This window comes from Phacochoerus africanus, chromosome 9 (genome assembly GCF_016906955.1).
Source record: "Phacochoerus africanus isolate WHEZ1 chromosome 9, ROS_Pafr_v1, whole genome shotgun sequence".
Classification (NCBI taxonomy): Eukaryota; Metazoa; Chordata; class Mammalia; order Artiodactyla; family Suidae; genus Phacochoerus; species Phacochoerus africanus.
The window spans coordinates 49,278,990-49,306,259 of record NC_062552.1 but is presented as its reverse complement, the minus strand read 5'-3'; the positions used below and the strand labels follow the sequence as shown (position 1 = coordinate 49,306,259).

Sequence of the window (27,270 nt, the reverse complement as noted above, 5' to 3'; positions counted from 1 at the left end):
AAAGCTGCCCCAGTCCTCTTTAGAGCACCTCCTGGCATCCCCCAGGGTCTGCAGTGTCCACCGGCTATCCCACCACCCCCGAGCATGCCATTCCCACCTCTGCTCCAAAGGCAGAACCAACAGCCCCTTACCCTTGACTGGTATCCCATCCAGCTGCCTCTCCTGGTTGTCTCTGTGAGGTGGGGTGGTTCAGCCCCATTTGACAGAGGGGTAAACTAAGGCTCCAAGAGAGGAAGGAGTGGATAGAGTCAGGGCTCGAACCCAGGCTGTGCATCTGCAGCTCACAGCTTTCCTCAAAACCCCGGGCAGCCTCGGGGAGTTTCCAGGCCATTTCTCCACTGTCACAACCTCGAATGCCCACCTCCCCCAAGCCACTGTGGTACCAACATTTCATCTCATGACTGCCCCCTTCAGTCCCCAGCAGATCACAGCATGGGAACCAGCAACTGCCAGACCTCATAGTTGCCCTCCTGGTTTTACTCTATTGGAGTCCAAAAGGGATGGACATCTTAGAAGGTACCAGAAAGCTGCCCAGTGACCAGGATCCTGCCCAGCACCGTGGGAGGGGATGTGGAAGGGGAGAGTAGGGTCTTTGTTTGCAGCTTTTGCCAGACTTGAAGCAGAGGAACCTGACTGACCCTAAGAAAAACAAGCGAAACCGGAAACATCCTACTTGCTGAGAGTATAAAAGGACCCTACTGCCATCCAAACCATAAGCTGCAAACTGGCATCCCACAGGCCAAGTTCAGCCTACCAGCATGTTTGGGGCTTTTAGCCCACTCAGTGGTTTTTTTTTTTTTTTTCCCGTTTTAATTTGTTGCCACTGCTTTAAAAGCTAAACATTTCACATAAAAAATCTGTATTTCTGGTTTCTCAAAAATAGAAATAGCTAACATTCATTACACACTTTCTATGTGCCAGACACTATTCTAGGAGCTTTATGCAGATGAATCCATCCCCAGCGAAATGCCCTGTGAGGTTTTATTATTATCTGCATTTCACTTCCGGGGGAGCTGAGGCACAGAAAGGCCAAGTGACTTGCCGAGGTCACACAGCTGAGTATTTGCAGAGTGATAGTCAGTCCCTGGCCACCAAGCTCCAGGACGCACATCCTCTATCACTGAGAACACCATCTCCTGGAAAAGCAGAACATCTCGCAGCCCCAGGCCAACCTCCCACATATAGTGACTGTTGGCCCCAGGCAAGGTGCTGCCCCCTTAGGGCCCATCCAGTCAGCTTCATGACCTATAGGACCTGCCAGGCCCCCACTGGCATTAGGATTTGCCAGCAGTGCCACACAGGTCCTGACCCAGTCCCACCCAGGCAGGGATGAGCTGGCCTTCCTTCTTACTGGGCTTCCCAGCCCATGTTGAAAAGCTGTCCAGGTCGGGACATTTTGTGAAGCCCCAGCTGAAATCCATTTCCCTTCTTCTATTTTCACCCTCCTGGGGCCTCAGAGCAAGTCCCTCCTTCATCCAGAAAAGCTTCCTGTCTTCAAAGAGAGTTCTGGGGGCTGAGGCAAGCTCTCCCCCGGCTGCAGGTCTGCACCTGCTGTTCATGGCCAGTGCCCTTTACAGCTGAAAATATTTTGATGAGCACCTTGGCAGTTGGCCCCAGGGTGTGCCCACCCCAGCACCAGCCAGCACCCTTGCTCCTGGTGCCCTGTGCCCCTCCCTGAGCTTGCACACAGCTCAGGGGCCGGGATGGCAAGGAGCTGGGTGGCATCTCAGTTGGAAGCGTGCATGTCTTAACACAGTTCTCTGTGTCTGTGAATCAAAGCTCTTCCCAAGTTCTTGCCAAAGCGAGGCCATGCCAAGCAGCCTGACTCCAAGATAGCGAGTCAAGTATCTGCATTCATTTCCCCATGGAGGCAGAGGAGAGGCTCCAGGCAGGCGCTGATGAGGCCCAAGCATGAGATTAACTAATTTGCCATGTTCTGTTCAATTTGATAATCGCCCTCTATCCAGATGAGTTTTAATTGAAACTTCTGGGCTTTCGGGCCAGTCATTAGACAAGAAGCATTTTGAGCCTGGCAACCCTCTATCCTCAAGCCACCTCCTGTATTGCAAACTCAGGCCACACTTTTCCTTCTTCAGAGGGTGCTTCCAGAGCAACCTGGGGGATGGCGTTTAAATGCCAAGGTCTGGGGAGGGGCCTGGGGATTTGCATTTCCAGCAAGCACTCGGGAGATGCTGATGCTGCCGGTCCGTGGACCACACTTTGAGTCCAGCCATCATTTCACTGACCCCCCGGCACAGATGGAAAACTGGCTGAGGGACCAAAAGGACTCACCCTGCATCTTGCAGGCAGCAGCGCCGGGCCTGATCCTTAAGCTCTTTTCCCTACACGCCCAGCATGAGGGATGGCAAAGCCTCGATCCCTGCACTCACAGCCTGGAAGGACAGGAGAGGCCCAGACTAACAGGGACTCCCCCGCTGTTCTTGGCGCCCAGGTGCAGAGCTTCCTGCGGGGCTGGCTGTGCCGGCGCAAGTGGAAGACCATCATCCAGGACTACATCCGGTCACCGCACGCCGACAGCATGCGGAAAAGGAACCAGGTGGTGTTCAGCATGCTGGAGGCCGAGGCCGAGTACGTGCAGCAGCTGCACATCCTGGTCAACAACTTCCTGCGCCCGCTGCGCATGGCTGCCAGCTCCAAGAAGCCGCCCATCACGCACGACGATGTCAGCAGCATCTTCCTGAACAGGTAGAACCTCGGGGCTCTTGGCCAAGGTGGGAGAGGGAGATGAGCCAGCCCTGAGCCAAACTTGGACACGAGCCCTCATCTCGTTCCCACCAAGTGCAGATGAGGAAACCGAGGCCCAGAGAGGAAGGAAGTTGCCCGAGGTCCCATGGCTAGAAGCCAGGGCCCTGACAATTACAAGAGGAATACAAATAGAGACCCACATGGTATATGTCAGAACTAGTGGTTCCAAGGGGGTTCCCTGGTGGTCCAATGGTTAGAATTTGGCACTTGCACCTATGCGACCCCGGTTCAATTCCTGGTCTGGGAACTAAGATCCCACATCAAGCCGCTGCACACAATGGCCAAAAAGTAAAAAATAACCTAGTGGCTCGACTAGGGCAATGTTGGGAGACAATTTTGATGGTCAGAACTTGGGGTGGAAGGTAGTTAGTAGTCAGGGATGCTGCTAAACTTCCTGCAGTGCACAAAGCAGTCCTCCACAGCAAAGAATTATTCCACCAAAAATAGCAATAGTCACAAGATTGAGCAATTGTGGTTTAAATGTTTAAGGGTTAGAAATCAGGAGTTCCCGTCATGGCTCAGTGGTTAAGGAATCTGACTAGGAACCATGAGGTTGAGGGTTCGATCCCTGGCCTTGCTCCGTGGGTTAAGGATCTGGCATTGCTGTGAGCTGTGGTATAGGTCACAGATGCGGCTTGGATCTGGCATTGCTGTGGCTGTGGTGTAGGCCCTCCGATTAGACCCCTAGCCTGGGAACCTCCATGTGCCGCGGGTGCAGCTCTAGAAAAAGGCAAAAAGAAAAAAAAAAGTTAGAAATCAAACTACATACATTTAGAATGGATAAGCAATGAGGTCCTGCTGTATAGCACGGGGAACTATATCCAAACTCTTGGGATAGACCATGATGGAAAATAGTGTGAGAAAAAGAATTCATATATACATGGTGGGGGGGACTGGGTCACTATGCTGTACAGCAGAAATTGGCACAACATTGTAAATCAACTATACTGTAATTAAAAAGGGGGGGGGGAGTTCCCGTCATGGCGCAGTGGTTAACGAATCCGACTGGGAACCATGAGGTTGCGGGTTCCGTCCCTGCCCTTGCTCAGTGGGTTAAGGGTCCGGCGTTGCCGTGAGCTGTGGTGTAGGTTGCAGACAAGGCTCCGATCCCGCGCTGCTGTGGCTCTGGCGTAGGCCGGTGGCTACAGCTCCGATTCAACCCCTAGCCTGGGAACCTCCATATGCCGCGGGAGCGGCCCAAGAAATAGCAACAACAACAACAACAAAAAAAGACAAAAAGAGAAAAAAAATAAAAAAGAAAAAAAGAAAAATGTTTAAAAAAAAAGGGAGGGGGAGTTCCCATGTGGTTCAGTGGTATTGAACCCGACTAGTAGCCATGCAGATGCAGGTCCAATCCCTGGCCCTGCTCAGTGGGTTAAGGATCAGGTGTTGCTGTGAGCTCTGCAGTGTAGGTCGCAGACACCACTCAGATCTGGCATTGCTGTGGCTGTGGTGTAGGCCAGCGGCTGTAGCTCTGATTCAACCCCTAGCCTGGGAACCTCCATATGCCATGGGTAAAGCCCTAAAATGAAAGAAAGAAATCAAGCTACAAAAAACCAAAGTGCTCCATTCTTCTACCTTGATACGGTCTTAACAATCTAGAGGCCAGGTCCAAATGTTTAGAACTCTTAGGCTCCTTAAAGCTCTGCTCTGTACCCACATAGTAGGCCACCCATGTACCTTATGAAAGCAGTTACTGTTCCCACATGGTGACTCTGGGCCTTAGTATGGAGTTTGCAGACCTCAGAAGGCTGGGCTGATGGCTGCCCTTCTGCTGTCAACCTCTTTTTAAAACGATATTCTTAGGAAATGGTTTAATGCGCTTTTCGGTAGGCAATGAAATTGAGTAAACTAGATAAAAGCAACAAATGTGGGAACCTGTCAACCGAGTGCCGTTTACAAACGATTCTCCTCTAGGAATTAAAGTCAATCACTCTGTGCCCAACTTGTTCATTCTACTGCATTAAAAAAAAAAAAAAAAAGGTTCATCATTCAGTCCTGTTACTGATTCCAGCCAGCCCTCCTCTAGGCCCTCTGCAGGGGTGTTCGGGACCCAGGGTCACCTTCCCTGTGCCTGCTCTCCTTCTTTGCCCGCCAGCGTGCTGAGGCGAGTTTAGGGGCCTGCGGGATGCCTGGGAGGAGATGGGAGAGGCAGTAGACCGGGTCAGACCTGGGTCTGATGCCAAGAGCTTCAGCTGGAGAGGCTGAAAGTCACTGGGAGAAGGACCAGGCTGACACCATGGATGTGGATGAGGCATCAGAACATGGGGACATGATGGCAGGACAAGGCGTTGAGGGTGTAGGCAGGAGGAGGGGAGTTGCTTTTGGCCTCATAAGACCTTCTAGAAGTGGAGTCACTGGGCCTTACAAGGTTGGTTTTTTGGGGAGTGTGGGGGGCTATGCCCTCAGCATAGGATCAAACCTGCTCCACAGCAGAGACCAGAGTTGCTTTCTTTTTAGAGCTGTACTTGCAGCATATGGAAGTTCCCAGGCTAGGGGCTAGGGGTGGAATCATAGCTACAGCCGCCAGCCTACACCACAGCCACAGCAACTGGGGATCCAAGCCACATCTTTGACCTACACCACAGCTTACAGCAACACCGGATTCCCCGACCCACTTAGTGAGGCCAGGGTCAGACCTGCATCCTCATGGTTACTAGTCAGATTCATTTCCATTGAGCCACAATGGGAACTCCAGAGTTGCTTTTTAGTATACATGTTGGACACAATTTTTAAACATTAAATAAGTGCTTTTTATTTACTAAAATAAAGAAAATAGGTATCATTGTCTTATGAAATCAAATAAGATTTCCTCCAGAAACTACAACTGGGTCTTTTAAACTCAGTGACCTGGAATTTGACTGCAAAATGTGAAGAACTTATTTCTTCCTGAATAAACCCTGGTCAGTTCAGCTGGAGTCACAGATTCTCAAACATGAGTGCTGGGCCCCACCTGAGTTTCTCAATCTGTAGATCTGGGTAGAGCACAGGGATTGTGTTTCCAACAAGTTTGTAGGTGCTGCTGCTGCTACAGCAACTCCCAGACCACAACGAAATGGGAAGCTTTAGATGACTGCAGGGGACTGTCTATATTGGTCGTGGCCCCTTACTTGAAAGACACTTCCAGAAGCATTGTTATAACTCTGTGTTGCTTGTGCTTTTCTTGCATTTAGGCCACAGTTGCAAACTTTTAGTGACCATTTATCATAACCACTAAGAGATAAAGGTATCCTTTTATATTTGTTTAATCTCTGCATAATTTTGTTATGACGCATTGATCTTTAATGGAATTGTTTTAGCCTGGAATCTTTAGTTAAGAGTATTCACAACAAGAAGTTCCCCTGTGGTGCAGCGGGTTAAAGATCTAGCATTGCTGAAGATCAGGTTACCACTGTTGCTCAGGTTCTGTCTCTGGGCCAGGAACTTCCACATGCCATGGGTGGAGCCAAAAAAAAAAAAAAGAGTATTCACACAAACTCATAGACTGTGTTCAAAAGTTGTTTGAAAAAAAATCACAACATGATTTTATATTTTTATCTTTTAACAACTGCCTGGGTCAGGTTAGATGACTTTAACTAAGAATAAACAGGAGGAAAGTCCCCTCCTATACTGGTTGGCCCTCCAGGCCTCTGTGAGTCTTATTTCTCCTTTTCTATGTTGGACCCAAAGTTGGCCATTGCCCAACTTAGCAGTCCATTGATCCTGGTCAAGATAGCAATCCTGATCAATCCTTAAGGCCTCCAGAAGATGGAATCCAGCCGTCATTGGAAACACTGACCTAGGATTGGGACCCGCCTCTTCTAGGTGTTGGAGGAGCAAATGAAAGCCCATGTAAAGCATCTAGCACAGAGCCCAGCATAGCTCCCAGGGCTCATAAGAGTTAGACATTATCACCGCAATAAAGCTTCACTGTGATGCATCCTGTGAGAAACTAAATTCAAATCTAATGTGGAGGAAACACTTCCCAATTCATTCTATGAAGCCAGCCTTACTCTAATACCAAAACCAGAAAAAATCATTGTGAGAAAAGGAAACTACAGACCAATATCACTCATGACCATAGGTGCAAAATATTATCAAATTGAATCTAGAAATATATAAAAAGGATAATACGTCATGACCGAGTAGAACTTACCCTAGGAATGCAAGGTTGGTTCAATATCGAAAACTCATCAAATATGTTTTACTATATCTTCTTACTGTATTAAGAAAAACCAGTGATCATATCAATGGATGCAGATCTGATATGACTGGCTTTTCTCCTCCACCCCAGCCCCTGTTCTCCTTTGGAAATGAGCTGGAATTCTTACCTTTCCCTGTGGTGCATGGTAGGGCAGGAAAAAACTAGAAAATGACTGTGTTATAGTCATTCACACTTCACTATATGATCCACTAGGTATGTAAGACAGTATAAGCTTCGCTGTCTTCACTGCTCTGTTTTTTTGTGAGCACAAGGAACAGCTGAAGTTCTTCCTCATTAACCTTATAGCAACCCCACACAGCGCTTTGCATGGCTGAATGTTTTGGAGTACACTCGCCACGTTAGGATAGTGCCTTGTGGGGCCTGCTTTGTGCCAGGCTCTCTCTAAGCACTTGGCCTGTGTGATTGCCAATCCTCAGAGATGCTCCATGAAGCTGGCAGCAGAGCTTGGAGCTTAGAGAGGTGACAGAATGTGCTCAGGGTTCAGGTGGGTTGTGATTTTAACCCAGGTAATGGGCCATTCTCCACTGTCCCCCCATCCCGGCTTCCAGAGTGTGGGCCATTACGGCACAGCTCTTGGCAGGTGCTCCCTCCTACTCCTGCACCATTAGAGAACTTTCCATTGTATGTGAGCCCAGCCTTCCCTCTTACAGTGTCAGTGCTGTGGAGGCAGGACTCAGGACATGAACCTCCTGGGTCTCCCCGCTCCTCCCGCAGTGCAGAGGTCTGTGTATCACAAGCCAAGGCCAGAGACTGCCAGCCGCCTCGTTAGAAGGCATTTCTGCATGTTGCTTTCCCTTAGATTTGCTTTGAGGCTGAAATACACAGCCACATCAGAAACCTGAGGCTAATCTGGTGATTTCATTTGCTGGAGCTCATTAAAAGAAATCCTTAAGAAGAGGGAGGCCTCTCTCCAGGTTGGCAGATTCTCGGAGGATGTTGCAGAGCTGGGGAGGGGGTGGATTGTGTGCTTCTCAAACAGAGCGAGAAGAAAGATCTTTGAACGAAACATCTGCAGCAGGTTTTGTTTACCCAAGATAAGGAGTGTGTAGACGTGGACTATTTCCCTTGAATAAAAGCCATGCCCACGACATGTGCTGGGAACCACAGGCATCACACCGTGATGAGAGGCATCCCGCCCAGGTGGCAGATGGTTCACATCTTGATGCCGGCTCTGAATGATTGGCAGTGGCTGCCTGGAGTCCTGGGTTGAGAAGGATGACGAGGCTCAGTTGGGGAGTGTGCTGCCATCAATTCGTCATGTCTGCATGGGCTGGGGAGTAAGGAGAGACACTGGTTCTGCCCTTTGCTGGCTGAGCCCTATCTACCTGTCTTGGCTTTGGGCAAGTCACACTCCTTTTTGGGCTCATGGAGGGAACCAGGCAAAATGAGCATTTCCTAAGCAGACAGGTCACTTCTTCTCCCTAGAACATTCTTCCCACCCAACTGTCCTTTCTACTTTCCTTCTGACAGCCATCTCCTAGTTTTTCTTCATGTCTTTCCTTGGATGACATGTCCCTGACCTCCTCCTACACACCCCTTGTCACAGCTGGCTTATGTTTCTGATTACATGTTCCCAGGGCCCCCATGCTGTCCCTTTTTGTAGGCTTCATCATACAGAAACAATGATTTCTTTGGGGTCTAGGTCCCCTGCTGGACTATAAATGTGTTGTGGGGAGGAACAGGGCCATAGAATACAGTTGCACCGGAGTTCCCGTCGTGGCTCAGTGGTTAACGAATCCGACTAGGAACCATGAGGTTGCAAGTTCAATCCCTGCCCTTGCTCAGTGGGTTAAGGATCCAGCGTTGCCGTGAGCTGTGGTGTAGGTTGCAGACGCAGCTCGGATCCCACATTGCTGTGGCTCTGGCGTAGGCCAGCAGCTACAGCTCCGATTAGACCCCTAGCCTGGGAACCTCCATATGCTGCGGAAGCGGCCCAAAGAAATAGCAAAAAGACCAAAAAAAAAAAAAAATACAGTTGCACCGGCTGTGCACTGCAAAATTCAGGGACAACATCCACATATAGTAGGGATCAGCAAACTTCTGTCAAGGGCCAAATAATAAATATTTTATTTATTTATTTATTTATTTATTTAATCTTTTTAGGACTGCACCCTCAGCACATGGAGATTCCCAGGCTAGGGATCGAATTGGAGCTACAGCTGCTGGCCTATGCCACAGCCACAGCAGCACCAGATCTGAGCTGTGTCTGGGATCTAAACCACAGCAACACTGGATCCCTAACCCACTGAGTGAGGCCAAGGATCAAACCCACATCCTCATGGATACTAGTCAGGTTCGTTACCGCTGAGCCACAATGGGAATTCCCAGATAGTAAATACTTTAGACCTTGTGGGCCAGAGGGTCTCTGTCAAAACTAAAATATAAATGAATGGGTGTGGCTAGGTTCCCATAAACCTTTATTTATGGACACTAAAATGGGAATCTCATATAATTTTTACATACCATAAAATATTCTCATTTTTTTCAACCATTTAAAATATAAAAATCCTTCTAAGTTTGCAGGCTGTACAAAAAAAGAAAGTGGGCCAGTATTCTGTATGGCAAGATTCCATGTCATTTTCACCCAGAACATGCTATAAATTTAATATAATTCCAACCAAAGTGCAGCCTAGCAAAGTGATTTTAAAGTTCCACTGAAGGAATAAATACATGTAAATAGATAATAATGTTCTGAAAAAAAGGACAATGAAAGAGATGTTTCCTACACTAATTAACGTATATTATAAATGTTTATAAATATATTAAAAGTAATGAAGACCATTTATAGAATAAGCCAATAGATAATTAAAGTAAAATAGAAAGTCCAGAAGCAGAGTTGGGTGTGTATGTGAATTTAGTAACAATAGGGAGTTCCCAGAAACAAATCCGACTAGGAACCATGAGGTTGCAGGTTTGATCCCTGGCCTCGTTCAGTGGGTTAAGGATCCGGTGTTGTCGAGAGCTGTGGTGTGGGTCGCAGACGTGGCTCGGATCCCGAGTTGCTGTGGCTGTGGTGTAGGCTGGTGGCTACAACTCTGATTAGACCCCTAGGCTGGGGACCTCCATTTGCCGCGAATGCAGCCCTAGAAAAGACAAAAAGACCAAAAAAAAAAAAAATTAGTAACAATAAAAGGCAGCCTAGCAAAGCAGTGAAAATAGCTGGAGTATTTTTTTTTATTATTTTGTTGGAGTATAGTTGATTTACAATGCTGTGTTCCTTTCGGGTGTACAGCACAGTGAATCAGCCATACAGAGACACAGATCCATTCTTTTTCCCTATATAGGTTATTACAGAACATTGAGTAGGCCGCCCTGCACTATGCAGTAGGTCCTTGTTAGTTATCTATTTGTATGTATTAACAACATAGATAGCTGGAGTAGTTGATAAATAAAATTGGGCAATTGGCTAACCAAACTGAAGGAAGGACTCCGTTTATATTCTTTATTCAATTCTACTCCAAAGTAAACTCGTTAAGTATTTATAAGTAAAAATGAGATAATAAAAAAATATATATAGGCAGTCTAAGAGTGGGAAAAGGCATGATGTCCGGGGTGGGGAGGAGGGCACAGAATGAAAACAGTGCCATTTCATAGGGCGTGATGGAAAAGCTTCAAAAAACACCAGACACAAAATTGGCGGGCAAATAGCTGAGAAAACTGTCTGCAGTGTATATGTTAGATGGTATGCCTAATGTAGAGAGTCGTTTGAAATTAATAAAAGAAGCTCAAATGATCTCATGCCACTTTGTGTGGAATCATTGGTATCTGCCTCCAGTTCAGAGAATGCCGCCTCTGTACTTAGACTTATTCATTGGCAGCGATCAAATCCCAGTCCGTGGTTTGGGGATCAGACACAATGTATTCAAATTCACATAGGTCTTTAGCACCAACAAAATTAAGGAACAATGCATAGCTAAATGAATTAATGTGGACAGGTCCAAAATTATAAAACTCAATGAAAAAAAGAATTTTGCAGAATAAGACATTCACTAGATCATATAAATAAATCAAAACATTTTAAAAATTAAAAATAAATAAAACTAATAAAAGAGAAAATAGTAAGTGGACATGAGTTGACAGTTCCCCAAAGAAGAAATTCAGGCAGCCAGTACAAAGGAAAAATGTTCAACCAACCCACAAACAATAACTTTTTTAAGCAAATCAAGTCAAAATGAGATCATTTTTTCTTACTAGATGGGTAACAGTGGTAGTTTCTGAGTAATGAGATTACAAGTGAAATCTGCCCAGTTTATAGTACTTTTTTTTTCTTTGCTTTTTTTTAGAGCTGTACCTGCAGCATATGGAGGTTCCCAGGCTAGGGATCTCCAGGGTGTAGGAGCCCAGGTGGTGGGCAGGGGCACAGGAGTGGGGCAGAAACTGCTGGGAGGGCAGGGAGAGGGGCCTGCTGTAGGAAGCAGCAGAAGCTGGCCTCTCTCTGTTCACACCTGGTCTGGGGCCAGTTGCTTGGGGAGCAGTGAGGCCAGGTGCAGCAGGACCCAGTGAGAATGTGTGTGCCAAAGCAGCACTCCAGAGACTCTGAGTTTCCTTCCCCCACCACCCCCTGCCCCAACAGATGGCAGAGCTGCAGCTGAGGCCACAGCCACAGCCATGGCAACACCAGATCCTTAGCCCCCTGATCCAGGCCAGGGATTGAAGCCACATCCTCACAGAGACAACATTGGGTCCTGAACCTGCTGAGTCACAACAGGAATTCCTTATCTTGTTTTTCTACCCTTTCCCCCCAAAAAAGGGATTATGGAGAGCTAGCATTTGCCGAGTATCTGCTGTACACCAGTGGACACATAATACTTTCAGCAGGTACCTCATTTCACCTCCATGTCTTACACAGAAGGACCTGTGGTTCAGAGATGTCAAGCATCTTGCTCAAGGTCACAGAGCTGGGCAGGGAGAAGAGGCAGAGTGGAGCCCCACTCTGTGTGGGTCTCGAACCCTAGCTCTTCTCACATGATCAGTGGTTTTTCCTCTGGAATGTTCTCCAGAGTCCTGAGTTCCTCCAGGACACCTCAAGGCACCCCCCGCTGGTGAGGACTTGAGGGGGCAAGGGAGGCTGGCAGCCCGCCTCTGCCACCGGCCTTTGACTGCACGCTTAGCAGAGCCTGTGCTGTCACCATCCTGCAATTCTTTTTTTTTTTTTTGTCTTTTTAGGGCCACACCCAGGGCATATGGAGGCTCCCAGGCCAGCGGTCAAATCGGAGCTGTAGCCGCCGGCATACACCACAGCCACAGCAATGCCGGGTCCTTAACTCACTGAGCGAGGCCAGGGATCGAACTTGCATCCTCATGCACACCAGTCAGGTTCATTAACCACTGAGCCACGATGGGAACTCCACCATCCTGAAATTTTTAATCATTTGTTAGCAAGGGGTCCGCAGATTCCTTTTGCATTGGGCCCCACAAATTTTATAGTCCATCCCACTGATGAGATCTGCATGCCTGGTCTCACCTGAGAAGGCTTGCTGCTCTAGTCCTCCCATGGGGCCCTCAGCTCCCCTGGACCTGGGGGAAGGGACACCTGGAGGGACAGGACCTCCCTCGGCCAGAGCTTAGGCTGTGCTTTCTCTTTCAGTGAGACCATCATGTTTTTGCACCAGATCTTTTACCAAGGCCTGAAGGCCCGCATCTCCAGCTGGCCCACTCTGGTCCTGGGTGAGTAGCAGTCCTGGCAGAGGTCCCCAGCCCCACTTGAGAAGTCCCTCTGCAGGGGCCACCCCTCCTGGCTGGCAGCCCATTTGTCCTTCCAGAATGTGACAGCGTGGCCCCTTAAAAACTCACAGGACCCCTCGGAGGGAGCAGAAGAGGAAAGAGAAGTTGGCAAAAGCTATGTTTCTAGGAGGAAGTGATGTATTTTTAGTTGCTTATCTGCTTTTCCCTTTTAAAAATAATGTATATATGTACCCATTTGAGAAATTTCGAGAATCCAGAAAAGTAGGAGAGGTTTAAAAATACCAACCATCGTTCTGCTTCCCAAAGATAACTACTGTAAACACTCAGATTTGTTTCCTTCCAATTTTTTTTTCTATGTGTAGATCTCAGGGTTTTTTTTCCCATTTTACATAATTGCAAACATGCTGAATATAGAATCTGAATCTTGCTGTGTTTTTTTTTTTTTACTTAACATTATTGCCTAAGTGTTTTCTCAAGCTGAAAGTGTGCTTTTTGATGGCTGCATAATGCTCCAGTGCCCCGTGATCCTGCCACCATTGCCCTTTGTTGGCTCTTAAACTTATTCCACTTTTTTGCTATTAGAAATAACCACCTCTGCACATGGCGTGGTCTCCAAATTGGAGAGTGTTTCCCTGAGATAGGTGTCCAAAAGTAGAACTACTGAAACAATGGGCATAAACTCCAGCTCCAGACACCTTGCCTTGTCGCTCTCCAAGCCCTCACCTCCATGAGTGATGTCCAGGGTACCTCCCACACTAGGTATCATCTTCTTTTCACTTAATTCCATAGGGCAAGGTGAGTGTTGGTGTCACTTCTTCTATGGAGCTGAGGGATCAGGCTCAGGGAGGTGAAGGGACAGCTGAGGCTGCGGGGACTCCCTGCCCATGGGCCAGGAGGCTTCCAGGGGGAGCAGGGCTATTTTGATTTTTCTCAAGTCAGAAACCCCCATTTTCTCCAGGATAAAATCAAGAAGCAGCCCTGGAAAAACAGTCACTCTGTTGACAATGCTGTCCATTGGGCAATTAGATCCCCTATATGAGAGCTCCCACTTAGAGTTCGCAAGGAAAACCTGTCTTTCTTTTTTCCTGGGGTTTGTAAGCAAAGGCTTCAATGGGTCCATCCCATCCCTGCAAGTACTGAAGGGCAGGTTTGGGCTCTCGGGAGCTGGAAAGGCAGGATATTAGGTGTCCAGGAGGCTGAGACATAGGCCAGCAGAGAATCCACTTCACTGAGCCAGGGCTGCAGATCCTGAGAGGTCTAGAAAGACAGGAACAGATGGACAAAAGGATGAACAGGTGAAGGGACAGAGACACAGGAGGGCATGACACATGGCAGAAAGCCCTGGAATGGGGGAGTCGGGAAACCCGGTTCCAGGCCAGCCGCTGACTCACCTTGTGATCTCAGAGGATCACAGTCACAGATGGGACACTGGGAGGGAGGCCTCTGGGGGAGCCCTCAGCAAAACAGCGTGGCAGAGCCAGGGCACCGGGGTTGCGGGGGGAGTGGACTGCAATGCAGTTACCACGGAGGCCTCAGCCATTTGGCTGGAAGCCCTGGGCCTGAGGTGGCCCTTCTGGGATGTCCCCCATTGAGGCAGGGGCTGGCCCTTACACCCCCACCTGGACCCATCATTGGGCCCAGCTTGTGCAAGGCAGCTTCCTCCAGCTGAGAGCAGTTCCTGGCCTGGGAGGACCCAGCTGGAGTCACCAGCACTGATGGCAGCTGTGGGACAAGGGCCTGGGTCCTGGAGGAGGTCCAGGGGGCACCCCACAGTATCCTCTTCACCTCCTCTCTCTGACCCTCCAGTATACAGGCGTCAGACTAGACAGGGTCCCCATCTCAGTGATTTGTGATCCTGATGTGGTCCCAGTGCTTGGGGCCACCTCATCTGCCCCAAGAGACGGCAGTAATGTCAGACTGGGTTCCAAAGGCAGGGGTCTCTCTGGGGCGGGGCTTTGAGGCTGGCCCCGCCCCCGCCGCCTGCTGAGCCCCGCCTCCTTCCAGCCGACCTGTTCGACATCCTGCTGCCCATGCTCAACATCTACCAGGAGTTCGTCCGTAACCACCAGTACAGCCTGCAGATCCTGGCCCACTGCAAACAGAACCGCGACTTCGACAAGCTGCTGAAGCACTACGAGGCCAAGCCCGACTGCGAGGAGAGGACGCTGGAGACCTTCCTCACCTACCCCATGTTCCAGGTGGCGCCGGGCTCCGACTGCCAGGGCGCATGCCCGGGGCGGGGGCGGGGCGGGGGCGCTGCGGGTGAGCAGGTGCTAGGCACACAAGACCCAGGGGTGCCACGATGACGAGGACCATAGCCCTGCCTGGAAAATGGGGTTAAAGCTAGCCCTCAACTCTGGCTAGTGGATCCGGAGTCCAAATCCCAGCTCTGCCTCTTGCTGGGCAGAACCTCAAGCTCTAAGCGCTCATCCTAGACCAGACCCAGGGACCGAGAACCTCCAAGAGTCTGTTCAGATGAGCAGTGGTTGTCCTTCCGGAAGCCCGGAGCTGAGAGCCCCATTTTCTGCCCTCCCCACCCCTCTCTCTCTCCCCACGCACCCCCTGCTCTGTCTCTGGGCCTCTTTCTTGCTTCATCACTGTCTCTCCCTGCCTGTCTCTCTATCTCTCTGTCCTTCACTCCTGCCTCTGTCCCTGGCCCCTGTCTCTCCCCACTGCAGATCCCCAGGTACATCCTGACGCTGCACGAGCTCCTGGCCCACACCCCTCATGAGCATGTGGAGCGCAACAGCCTGGACTACGCCAAGTCCAAACTGGAGGAGCTGTCCAGGTGAGCTGGCTTTGGGTGCCCCACGCCAGGCCCAGGATAAGGGTGTCCCCCCCCCATGCCGTAGTTTGCTCAGCCTCAAATTATGGTAAAGGCTTGTGTTCTGGTTAGGATTCTGAGGGATGGGGTCCCAAAGCCCGTCCCACCTGGAATCACGGTCCCCAGGAGCAGCCTGAGGGGCTTACAGCTCAAGCCCAAGTGGGTACCGGGTGAGATGCCTTGGGTTCTGTGCTGTCCCTGGCACAGATGGGGTCCAGGGAAGGGCACTGGACACCCAGTGGGCCCATCTCCCAGGATAGATCTGCCCAGACACTCTCTGCCCATTTCCTTGGTTCTCCAATGTTGCTATGTCAACACCTGTGGCTTCAGGAGCCCCAGGGGGTCCAGTAGGCAGTGTCAGTCGGTGGACAGGCCATGGCTGGTCCAATGTCAGAGGCCACAGCCTCCCCCACCACACTTCAGTCTCCCAAACCCAGGGAACTTCTTCCTCACGGGTAGGAGCAGAGGGACCGGGCAGGAGGCACTGCCAACGCCCCAGGCAGCAGGTGACTTGGCTACACCAGGTGTGGCCCTGGTCACGAGGAGGTACAGACTGTGGTGTGTTCTGAAGACGGTACCTACAGGAATTTCTGATGGATGAGATACGGGGAGAGAGAGAGAGGATTGGGTCAAGGGTGATTCTGAAGGTTTTGGCTGAGCAGCCAGAAGGATAGCATTGCCTTTAAGCAGGATGGAGAACCTGCAGAACAGGCAGATGCGGAGGGGAAGCCTTGCTCCCTTTGCTGGAACTTTACTGGGGACATGTTGAACCTGAGAGGGGCAGTGGCGGTGGAGATGACAAGAAGGGAGTTGGTGTTTGAGTCCAGAGTTTAGAGAGGCGAGACCGACTGTCAGCTCAGAGATGGTATTTCAAGTCACCAGACTAGGGAAATCACCAAGGGAGTGAGTTTAGGCAGGAATGAGATACGAACCAAGGGCCAAGCCCTGGGGTCTCCATCGTGGAGGCCAGTTGATGAGGAGGGTCCTTGTGCTCAGAGATGGGCTGCCAGGAGCTGCAAAGGAGGACTGGTCTGCAGGGTATGGGATCCAGTCCTGCCTGGGGCCCTGCTGGCTACTCAGAGCCCGAAACAGCTTTCCAAGGCAATGAGGGGCAGCCAGTGAGGCCACGGCTCCCAGCGGGGCAGAGGAAGGACCGGGCAGAATCAGGGCTCTTCCTTTGTCCCACCTGGTCACCTGCACCTGGCCCCAAATCCAGCCCTAACAGCACAGAAGAGCTTTTTCTCATCGTGTGACAGTGGCCTTTCCTCCTCCTGCGCCCTCCCCCGGGGTCTGAGCAAAGCTCCAGCTGGACAGGAAGCAGGCAGATAAGCATCCCCTTTCTGGCTTTGCTCAGAAACGCTGTGCCACTCGGGGCTGACTTTCTCTTAACCCCGGCCTTTTCCCCACTTTGTCCCCTGAACCCCTAATTCCTGTGCTCCCTAATAACCCAGGTCCTCACTTCTGGTCACCCCAGGAGCCGTGGTCCCTGGAAACCCATGCTGCCTCCCCAGAATCCCCCAGCTCCCTGCTCTGCATGTGCCGCGTAGGTCCCCTCAAACCTCAGCCTGGGGCTGCCACTTACCCTGAGCAGCTGAAGTTTACACATGTCTCACAGCAAAACTACTTTTGTGATCTTGGAACCACTCCCTTATTTTCTAGCAAATCTAGCCTCTTGAGCAAAATCCCCCCCTCATGATGAGAGATGGCTTCTGGTTGTCTTTGGCCACTTCCAAACAGGAATCCCTTTCCACAGAACGACATATGCCAGAAAGGTGCCTCCCTGTCCTGTGTCTTTTCTAGAAGAGTCTAAAGCCTAGGCTTCTGAGAAGAGCACTACTGGGGGAGGGCGGTGGGGGCCAAGGCTCCTAAGGCCAAGACCCCATCTGGTAACCAGGAAAAAAAGGATTACAATGTACCCGCTTTTTTGCCATAACACTTTTGCAGCCGTGATAATGCAACAGTGACCACTATCCTTTACTCAAGCACCTGCCCCATGTGAGGCATGAGGACAGCCCTTGAAATACGTTATTTTCCATCCACACCCCAGCAGTCTGCAGATGCAGAAACTAAGGATTAGAGGGGTTGAGTAATTTGTTCAACATCATGCTGACTCCATGCATCACAGCCCCAGCTCCACCAAGTGTCATCTCTCATTGTTGTAGGGTTTAAATTGGATAATGTCTGTGGGAGAACTTTGTAAGCTGCATGCATATAAATCAGCCCTTCTAGTGGTCTTAACTGTGGAATTTCAAGCATCAGCAAATAAAGAGGCTTTGTGCTTTCCTTCGAGTAGGTGAGGTACTTTTTCTTGACCCCCTCCCCCCCAAAATTGCTACTCTTCTAAGACTCCTAGAAACCCATCAAGGGTCTTAGCAAAGTTGGCACCTTGCACCTACCTTTTCCGCAGCAACGCTGTTTTTTCAAAGCAATTAAATAGTGCCACCTGCTGGAGAGAACGGGTGTTACAGCAGCCCGAACAGGGACCAGAAGGAGTTGTCTGTGTTCTCAGATGAAGGGGCAAGCTGTGTTCTGCTTCTCTGCCAGTTGTGCCAGAGCCTATGGAAGAAAAGCGAAGTCAGTCTTTCCCTGAGCCAGCTGGATTGTCAGGCACTTAAAAAATAAACTATTTCAATAAAAACAAGCCTTGTAAACTTGTTAATTAAAAATAAGCTTTTAACATGCAGAACTTACTTTAAAAATAAAAATCAAAACTAAAAATAAATAAAAAAACTATTCCAGAACCCAAATATTAAGGAAACAACCATATAAAGAGTGTTCAGAGGGAAAAAACAGCAAGGAGAAATTTCCCTGAGGCTGGAATGAACGTGCTTATTCTGTGGATGGAAATAAGGCCAATAGTGGGATGAGGGGCAAGATAATGAACAAAGGATGTCTCCTCTGAATCCCGTTCTCCCTCTTCCATGTTGTTCAGACTTTTAAAAAAATTTTTTTTATTGTTATGTCCCCAATACAACTTTTTTTTCTACTGTACAGCATGGCGACCCAGTTACACATACATGTATACATTCTATTCTCTCCCATTATCATGCTCTGTCATAAGTGACTAGACATAGTTCTCAGTGCTACACAGCAGGATCTCATTGCTAATCCATTGCAAAGGCAATAGTTTGCATCTATTATCCCCAAGCTCCCAATCCATCCCACTCCCTCCCCCTTGGCAACCACAAGTCTATTCTCCATGTCCATGATTTTCTTTTCTGTGGAAAGGTTCATTTGTGCTGTGTATTAGAGTCCAGATATAAGTGATAGTATACCGTATTTGTCCTTCTCTTTCTGACTTACTTCACTGAATATGAGAGTCTCTGTTTCCATCCATGTTGCTGCAAATGGCATTAGTTTGTTCTTTTTAATGGCTGAGTAGTATTCCATTGTGTATATGTACCATATCTTCCTAATCCAATCATCTGTCAATGGACATTTGGGTTGTTTCCATGTCTTGGCTATTGTGAATAGTGCTGCAGTGAACATGTGGGTGCATGTGTGTTCAGACTTTTTTTTCTTTTTTCTTTTTTGGCCATGTCTCTGGGGCATGCAGAAGTTCCCAGGCCAGGGATCAAACCTGCACCACAGCTGCAGCCCAAGCCACAGCAGCGACAATGCCAGATCCCTAAACCCCTGCATTAGCAGGGAACTCCGATTCAGACTTCTACACCAGACAGACGTGCTTCCCAGCTGTCAGCCTCCATTTCCTTTCTCTGCCTCCTTGGACCGTCAGAGGATAAACAGATCATGCCTGTAATGTGCACACCCACAGCGGGCACTCCCTAGGTGTCCGCGCTCTCCCGCTTCATGGCCACAATCTCCATCTGGGAATCCTGGGTGCCAGGCTTTCTTCCTAGGTCTAGTCTGGGGGATGGAGGCAGCCCGTCTCTGACTGTCCTTTCCTGTCCCCACAGGATAATGCATGATGAAGTAAGCGAAACAGAGAACATCCGAAAAAACCTGGCCATTGAGCGCATGATCATCGAAGGCTGTGAGATCCTCCTGGACACCAGCCAGACCTTCGTCAGACAAGGTATGGCCTCTGCGCCCCACCCCCACCCCCTGACCCCCCGCCAGGTGGGCCTTGGGGACACCCCCCTACTTTGGTTTGGCTGCCGTGTTCCCAAACCTGCCAGCACGATGGCAGAGTATTCTGGGACCGCCGGGGAGATGTGACAGCTATATGTAGGTGTCAGCATCTATACATGTAAATGCAGATATTATTGGTTTTCACAGTTTCCCTGTTTCCAGATGCAAACATGATTCCTCCCAGATGGCCTTGGTTTGTCTACTGTACGTCCTAGTAAACACGGACTGCCTCCCTCCCCTCACTTGGGGGGAGAGAGTAGGGGGCGGAGGATGGAGACAGATTGCGACCGGCCCACGAATCACCAGCATTTTCAGCATCCGAGAGTGACTTGCGTGGGTGCACCTCTCTGTCCTTTGCTCGGCATCCTTGGCCTCGTGGGGGAGGCCGTGATCGCAGTGGTTCTTGTGAGTGGATCTCCCTCACCTTTGGGCCTCAAGGACCATGTTGAGAGGCACAGCCTTGTTGAGAGGGCCTTGTAGAGGTTCCCTGTGGCCCAGAGAAATGACTTCCAACTCAGGGATGTTAGAGCTGCGATGCCTTTAAGGTCACCTCGTTCAGATCCTACGTCCTGTGGGAAACTCAGCTTTTTTCTGGTCATGTGCCCCAGCGGTGACTCCTCTGCAGGATGGATCTCCTGCCTGCCTTCTCTCTAGTCCTGGGAGTCTCTGACAAGGTGAAACTTACCACACCTCCCGCTGCCCTGTGCAGCTGCCTCTGGGCTCTGCTGCCCCTAGCCTGAGGATCCTCAGCTTGGAGTTTGCTCTGAGTCCCTGCCTGTGGCCCTGTGTCCTTCCTCCAGGCCCACCCTGGGACCTGCTGAGCCTGGAGCCAGCTTAGACTGTCTCCCAGCTCCCCTTGAGCTGTGCTGCGCCCAAGCTGGAGGTGGCCCCAAGAACGACCTCTCCTAGGGTGGGCGGTGTCCCCCCCACCCAGACCAGGAATCTGCTCCATCATCCTGAGTCAAAGCAGTTCCTCCCTTCCTGGGGAGTGGGCTGGACCTGAGGACCAGACAGGGGGACCCATCAGGCCCTTTATCACTTAGTAGACTGTGCAGCCACATTCATGATGCCCGCCCCATTCATGCCAGGTCAACTCGTGGCTCCAGGGATGCCCAGGGAATAGACCCTGGCCTGCCTGCCAGAAGCTGACTGTGCAGGGAAGAGGGAGTCAGGATACAGGCAAGGATTCCAGGCAGCGATGGACGTGGGCAGGAGGCAGAGTGGTGGCCCATAGCCTCCTGGGGAAAGTCAGGGAGGACTTCCCGAAGAGGCAGCACCAGAGTCAAGTCTTGAAGAAGTAGGAGTTTTGCAGGGTCGCAGGGTGATGGGGTGAAGCGAGGGCTTTCCAGGCCAAGGAGTGAGCAGCATTCGGGGAGCCAGAGGTAACCTGACCTTGACCTAGGTTTGGGGCAGAGAAGGGGGAAGACAGGGCAAGAGAGGAGATGTGCTGAAGCTGAACCACTGAGGGCCTTGGATGCCTGAGTCCTGGGGACAGTGAGAAGCTGCTGGAGTCAGTGGGGGAAGGAGGCCTGGAGTGCGTGTTTTGGGGGTGGGGGTCCAGAGTAAGGACAGCAGATGAGGTCATCCCAGGCACCTGCCCTGCCAAGTAGTAGCTTCCTAGGGCACTGTGTTGGGGATTGGGCAACTCTCTCTGGGCTCTGCAGTGAAGCCTGCTGAGATTGATTGGTCATGCCTGCAGTGGCTCAGGCAATAGGCGCCCAGGGTATCTTGTTAATCTCCATGGATCAGAGCCGGCTCCCCACTTGTTCAGCCTCCTGCCACACCTGGACCCCAACCCAATCCTGCATTCTCACTCTACAGACTGTGTCCTTTGGGATTCCTTTGATGTCCAAGGCCCTGGCCCCAGCTGGGAGGTCCAGGGGTCCTGCTTGGAGCTTCTCTGTTCATCCTCCACCCCCCAACCCACACCATCCAGCTCCAATGAGGGCCTGGAGGGAGTGTCCAAGGTGTGTGTTTGTACCAAGAGCTAGGATGGGCTTGTCCCACTGCCACAGCCACTGGCATCGCAAGCCCATGTGCAACCTCAGAGCCAGGTCAGAGTGGAAGGTCATTCTGGGAGATGCACCCAGGGTCTCTATCCTCTGTCCACAGGTTCCCTCATCCAGGTGCCCATGTCTGAAAAGGGCAAGATCACCCGGGGTCGCCTGGGTTCTCTGTCCCTAAAGAAAGAGGGTGAGCGGCAGTGCTTCCTGTTTTCTAAGCATCTGATCATCTGTACCAGAGGCTCTGGCGGGAAGCTTCACCTGACTAAGGTGAGGATGGCAGGGGTCCAGGGGGACCCCTGAGGCTGGAGGTCCAGGGGATCATGGTAGACACTGCCCTTGACCACAGGGGTCCTGGCTGATCCTGACCGTGGGCCCAGATGGTGGGCAGGGGTTTCAGAGACATGAGTGTGCATGTGCACCCCCTGGTCTGGCTGGAGGCTTGGAATGAGGCCATTGACTTTCTCCTAGAGAAATCATGGGAAATGGGTATGAAGACGCCTAAAGGCACCCACACAGCTGGGTCTCGGGGGTGGAGGAGCCAGGGGGTCCAGACAAGCCCGGAAAAGGCCCACGTGCGTGTGTATGACGGGCTGATGAAGGATGGTCGCCCATGGCTGCAGGCAGAGCAGCACCCAGAGCCTGTTTCTCATTTCCCGCCAAAAAAAGCTCAGACAGGCCCCCTCTTGACACCTTCAGGCGCTCACTCCACCAGCCCAAGAGACCCCAGGCTATATCTGCTGCTCCCCACCAGGGCGCATGGCTTATGGTGCTGCTCTGAGCTCAGGATCTGGTCCAGCCTCTGTCTCTTATCTTGTATGACCCTAGAAACCTCCCACCCCGTCTACACTGCACTTCCTCATCTGTGAAGCAGGGCTGAGTGTCCTCACCAGAGGCAGTGCGGAGGCAGGCGGATGGCTGTTAGTCTGCTCTGGATAATTGGGAGTTCTTGCTTCTGCAAGCTCCGGTCTCCCCAGCAGTATGTCCATCCCCACGGATGCTCGCTTGGGCAGATCTCAAATCCCAACTCGCTGTGGCCTGGAAAGGTCCAGAAGGTGCCCTTAATTAAGCCGAAGCATCAGGGAAACCATTCTTCCAGACCCTGGAATCCTGGCCTGTCATATCCTGCAGAGCTAATAGATCAAGCCCTGGCTTCGGGGAATATACTGCTTATGTTAACATGTCGACAAATTAGTTGGTTGGCTGCACAAGGGGAAATTAATTTACAAACGTTGAATACTCCCATTTCAACCAAATTATCTATCAAGGAATGCCTTCATTATTTATTAGCTCTGGAGTTTTTCCTGGGAAGAGCTCTGTCCAGGCTTGGATGTAGGGGGGCTAGTTCCCCCAGCAGGTGCGGGGGTTGGGGGAGTCAATAGGGGCGGGTCGAACTGGAGACTTTCAGTCAGCTTTCTAGTCTGAAAGCATATATCTCATGATTTATGTTTCTTAGTTTTATCTTATTTTGGTTTGGAGGCTGGTGGGTTTATTTGTTTGAGGGGCTTTTGGTTTTTGTTTTTTTGCCTTTTCTAGGGACACTCCCGCGACATATGGAGGTTCACAGGCTAGGGGTCGAATCGGAGCTGTAGCTGCCAGCCTACACCACAGCCACAGCAACGTGGGATCCAAGCTGCGTCTGCGACCTACACCACAGCCAGCAATGTGGGATCCTTAACCCACTGAGCAAGGACAGGGATGGAACCCGCAACCTCATGGTTCCTAGTCAGATTCATTAACCACTGAGCCACGACGGAAACTCCTATTTGTTTGAGTTTTAAAAGTCTCTTAGATCCTGGGAAAGAACATGGACTCCAAGAGCTACTCAAGTTCTAGCCCTGCCACGTGGTAGTGACCTCCTCAAGCCTCAGTTTACTAATCTGCAAAATGGGAGTGAAAATATCTACCTGACAAGAGTGCGGTAAGGATTAAGTGAGGAAGTGGTTGCAAAGCCCACGAGCCCATGCCAGGTACATAGTAAATGCTCAGTAAGTAACTGTCGTTAACACTCTGAATGATGTAGTGTGAACTTGTGATAATGATCACAAGCCTTTGCTTGATGAGCACTCTGGACCTAGGACAAGCCACTGAGGCGGATCCTGTGACTTTCTCTTTTGTTCCTAAGGGGAACTGAGATTTCTAGAAGGAGCCAGCAAGTGGCAGAGAGGGGATTTGATGCCAGGCAGCCTGGCCGCAGAGTCTGTGTCCTTAAACCAAAGCTAAAATTCAAGCCACTTCTCATTCAATATTGCAATTGGAAATAGAATGCCTGACGGCCTCCTGAGAAGGGCATGCCGCAAACCCACAAGGTCTGAAACTACCATAGGAAGTTTTTTGGACGTAAAGTAAGAGTGCTAGATGGGGCTTTTGAGATTATCAAACCCAAGTGACATCACTGTGCAGGTTAAGGCCCAGCAAGACCTGGGGCAGGGGTGAGGAGGGGTCCGGTGAGGGATGCTCACCCAAGCCCTCCAAAGAGCCAAACCAGATGCAGAACTCAGATCCCTGCAGCCCCAGCCGCCTCCTTGACCACAGCCTTCTGGACTCATCAGCCCACATACAAGAGGAAAGGAAGTAACCTTCCCTCGGGGACCCACTCTGATGCTTTCCCTTGTCACCCTCTTCCTCCCAGGTGGCAGCCAGCCCTGTAGACATTTTCACAGATAGAGTAGCCACCTGGCCAGGTTTCTGTTATTGTCAGTTTTTATATTATTTATCTGTTGCTGTGTAACAAATTACCCCCAAAGGCAGTGGCTTAAAATAAACATTTGTTGTCTCACAGTTTCTCTAGGTCAGGAAGTCAGGACAGCTTAGCTGCGTGGACCTGCGTGGCCAGGGTCTCTTAAGACATTGTGGTCAAGGGCGGCTGGGGCTGCAATCATCCGAGGGCTCAACGGGGCCAGGACACCTTTTCCAACTTGGCTCCCTCGCATGGCTTTTGGCTGGAGGCTTCAGCCCCTCATCTGTAGCCCTCTCCTCTGACATGGAAGTCAGCTTGCCCCAGCACAAGTGGTCCAAGAGACAATAAGAGAGCAAGTAGGAGGCTGCAGCCCCCAAGCTGCACCCCGTCACTTCTGCTTTAATCTTTTAATGAGAAGCAAGTCGATAAGTTCAGCCCACGTGCAAGAGGCAGAAGTAGTGCCTTCACTTTTTGAAGGGCGGGGTATCCAAGAATTTGTGGGTGTACTTTACAATCAGCACAGTTGTAGCTACTTTTATTTCTCACAGTAATATCAAGGGGTCTCACACCCAAGTGATGCTCTCATGCTCAAGGATAGCAGGCATTTTTCCAGATTTTCCTTTTTTTTTTTTTTTTTGATAGGCAAGAAATAGATTTATTAAGGTAGGACACTTGTGAGAGATGCAAGCAGGCAGGCAAGGAGGCTCTCCAGATTTTCCTAACAATTAAAAGCCAGCAACTGACCTTGAGCTCTCTCCAGATTCCACTGCTTACCCACCGGGTGACCTTGGGCGGGACACTTAACTCTGATTTCATTTCTAACCCTATCAAATCAGAATAACGATACTTGAGATGGGTCCATAAAGTTGGCCTGTTTTCCTCTTGCTAACATGTGAGGTTTAGCCTAGAATGAGGGATTTCAAACCTCTGCAAACTAGGGGCTGCCTCAGAGTTGCCGTAGGACAAGAAGAGGCCATGCAAGCCAGGTTCTGACCTGTCCACCCCCAGCCTGACCTTGACCTTCACTGGGGGAAGGCATCTCCAAGCCAATCCCATTGGAAGCACTTCGCTGGGCTTCTTCTTCTTTTTTTTTTTTTTTCTTTTTGTCTTTCTGTCCTTTTTAGGGCCATACCTTCGGCATATGGAGATTCCCAGACTTGGGGTCCAATCGGAGCTGTAGCCACCAGCTCACGCCACAGCCACAGCCACGCCAGATCCGAGCCATGTCTGCCACCTACACCACAGCTCACAGCAATGCTAGATCCTTTACCTACTGAACGAGGCCAGAGATGGAACTGGCAACCTCATGGTTTCTAGTCGGATTTGTTTCTGCTGCACCACGACGGGAACTCCCTCACTGGGTTTCTTATGTGAGGATAAAGTTCTTCAGCTTAAATACCAAGATGCGCACTTGGCACGTAATGTACACAAACATGTGGGTTACATGGGTGCTCACTTCTTTTTTTGTCTTTTTGTCATTTGGGGGCCACACCCGCAGCATATGGAGGTTCCCAGGCTAGGGGTCGAATCAGAGCTGTAGCTGCTGGTCTACACCAGAGTCACAGCAACACCAGATCTGAGCCGTGTCTGTGAACTACACCACAGCTCATGGCAACGCCGGATCCTTAACCCACTGAGCGAGGCCAGAGATCAAACCCGCAACCTCATGGTTCCTAGTCGGATTCATTTCTGCTGCACCACCACGGGAACTCCTAGGTGCTCACTTCTAAAGTCCCTCCCCACCCCGGTATTCTGGAACTCTGAAGCTAGCACCTCTCCCGCCTTGAGTCAAGGTGACCTCTGCTCTTTTGCAGAATGGAGTCATATCCCTCATTGACTGCACCTTGTTGGAGGACCCAGAAAGCACGGAGGAAGAAGGTAGGTGTGATGGTCACACTCGAGCCTGTGTGTGCTCGCACAGATATGCACACTCACCCCAAAGGGAGAACACTGAAATTCAGTGGCCATAGTCCTGGACTGGGAGAGGCTGGGCTTGGGTCTTTTTTTTTTTTTTTTTTTTGCTTTTTAGGGCCACAGCTGTGGCATTTGGAGGTTCCCAGGCTAGGGGTCGAATTGGAGCTACAGCTGCCAGCCTGTGCCACAGCCACAGCAATGTGGGATCCAAGTCACGTCTGTGACCTACACCACAGCCCACGACAATGCTGGATCCTTAACCACTGAGCAGAGAAGCCAAGGATCGAACCTGCATTCTCATGGATGCTGCTCAGATTCATTTCCACTGAGCCACCATGGGAACTCCTGGGCTTGGGTCTTTAGAGCAGGAGCTCCCTGGCCCCACAGGTGATGGCCTGCACTCCCCTTCCTGGTTCCTTCCAAGCTCCTCGGGTCCCTGGATGCATTGGCACCACTGGGTTCGGGGGTCACAGCATCTCGGTGATCACCCCTAGTTCATGCATCTGTGCTCCACATGGCCAGTGGCTCACTGGGTGCAAGGAGGAAGCCAGGGAGGTGCTGGGACCATCCTGTCCTCCTGGAAAAGGGTGGGGTGTGCAGGAACACATGTGCCACCACCAAAGGACGTACAGGGAACGGCCCCTGCAGTGGGATTGTAGTGGCCGGGATGGGAGGCAAGACTTCAGGAGAGGGGGGCATGGGAGTGGGGCCTCCACAAACCAGAGGGGGTTGGATGGGGAGGTGGGGGGAGGGCGGCCCCCAGATGCTGGCAAGCCTGGGTGTGTGGCGAGGGGTGGGGGGTCCATGAAATTCCTCTCCCTGGAGGCACAGCATTGGAGAATTGGGGTCTTTATTTCAGGTTAATGGATGGGGTCACTACTGTCTCTTGACTAGACCAAAGTTGGCCCTTGTCTCCCCCATTCACTGGTTCCCCAGCCAAGGCTCTGGATGCCCTACTCTGGGGGTACGCCAGCTTGGACCCCATATTTGCCCTTCCCCAGGCAGGGTGAGCTGTAGCTGAAAGGCCGCAGATCTTTGTGATGGCATCGCTTAGGCTTGGGCTTGGGATTTGCTGGGGTCCGGGGGCCTAGTCCACACACAC

The 27,270-nt window shown here is 50.7% G+C and overlaps 1 protein-coding gene across 1 annotated transcript in view; it reads left to right on the top strand.

Moving 5' to 3' along the window:
- Positions 1-27,270, top strand: part of RASGRF1 (Ras protein specific guanine nucleotide releasing factor 1) — a 123,085-nt gene that overhangs the window by 47,389 nt on the left and 48,426 nt on the right. The window contains exons 5-11 of the mRNA XM_047797156.1: positions 2,453-2,706; positions 12,558-12,637; positions 14,660-14,853; positions 15,334-15,443; positions 19,397-19,515; positions 21,684-21,844; positions 26,069-26,132. Of these exons, the coding sequence (XP_047653112.1) occupies positions 2,453-2,706; positions 12,558-12,637; positions 14,660-14,853; positions 15,334-15,443; positions 19,397-19,515; positions 21,684-21,844; positions 26,069-26,132 (982 nt within the window). The remainder of the gene's footprint in view (positions 1-2,452; positions 2,707-12,557; positions 12,638-14,659; positions 14,854-15,333; positions 15,444-19,396; positions 19,516-21,683; positions 21,845-26,068; positions 26,133-27,270) is intronic.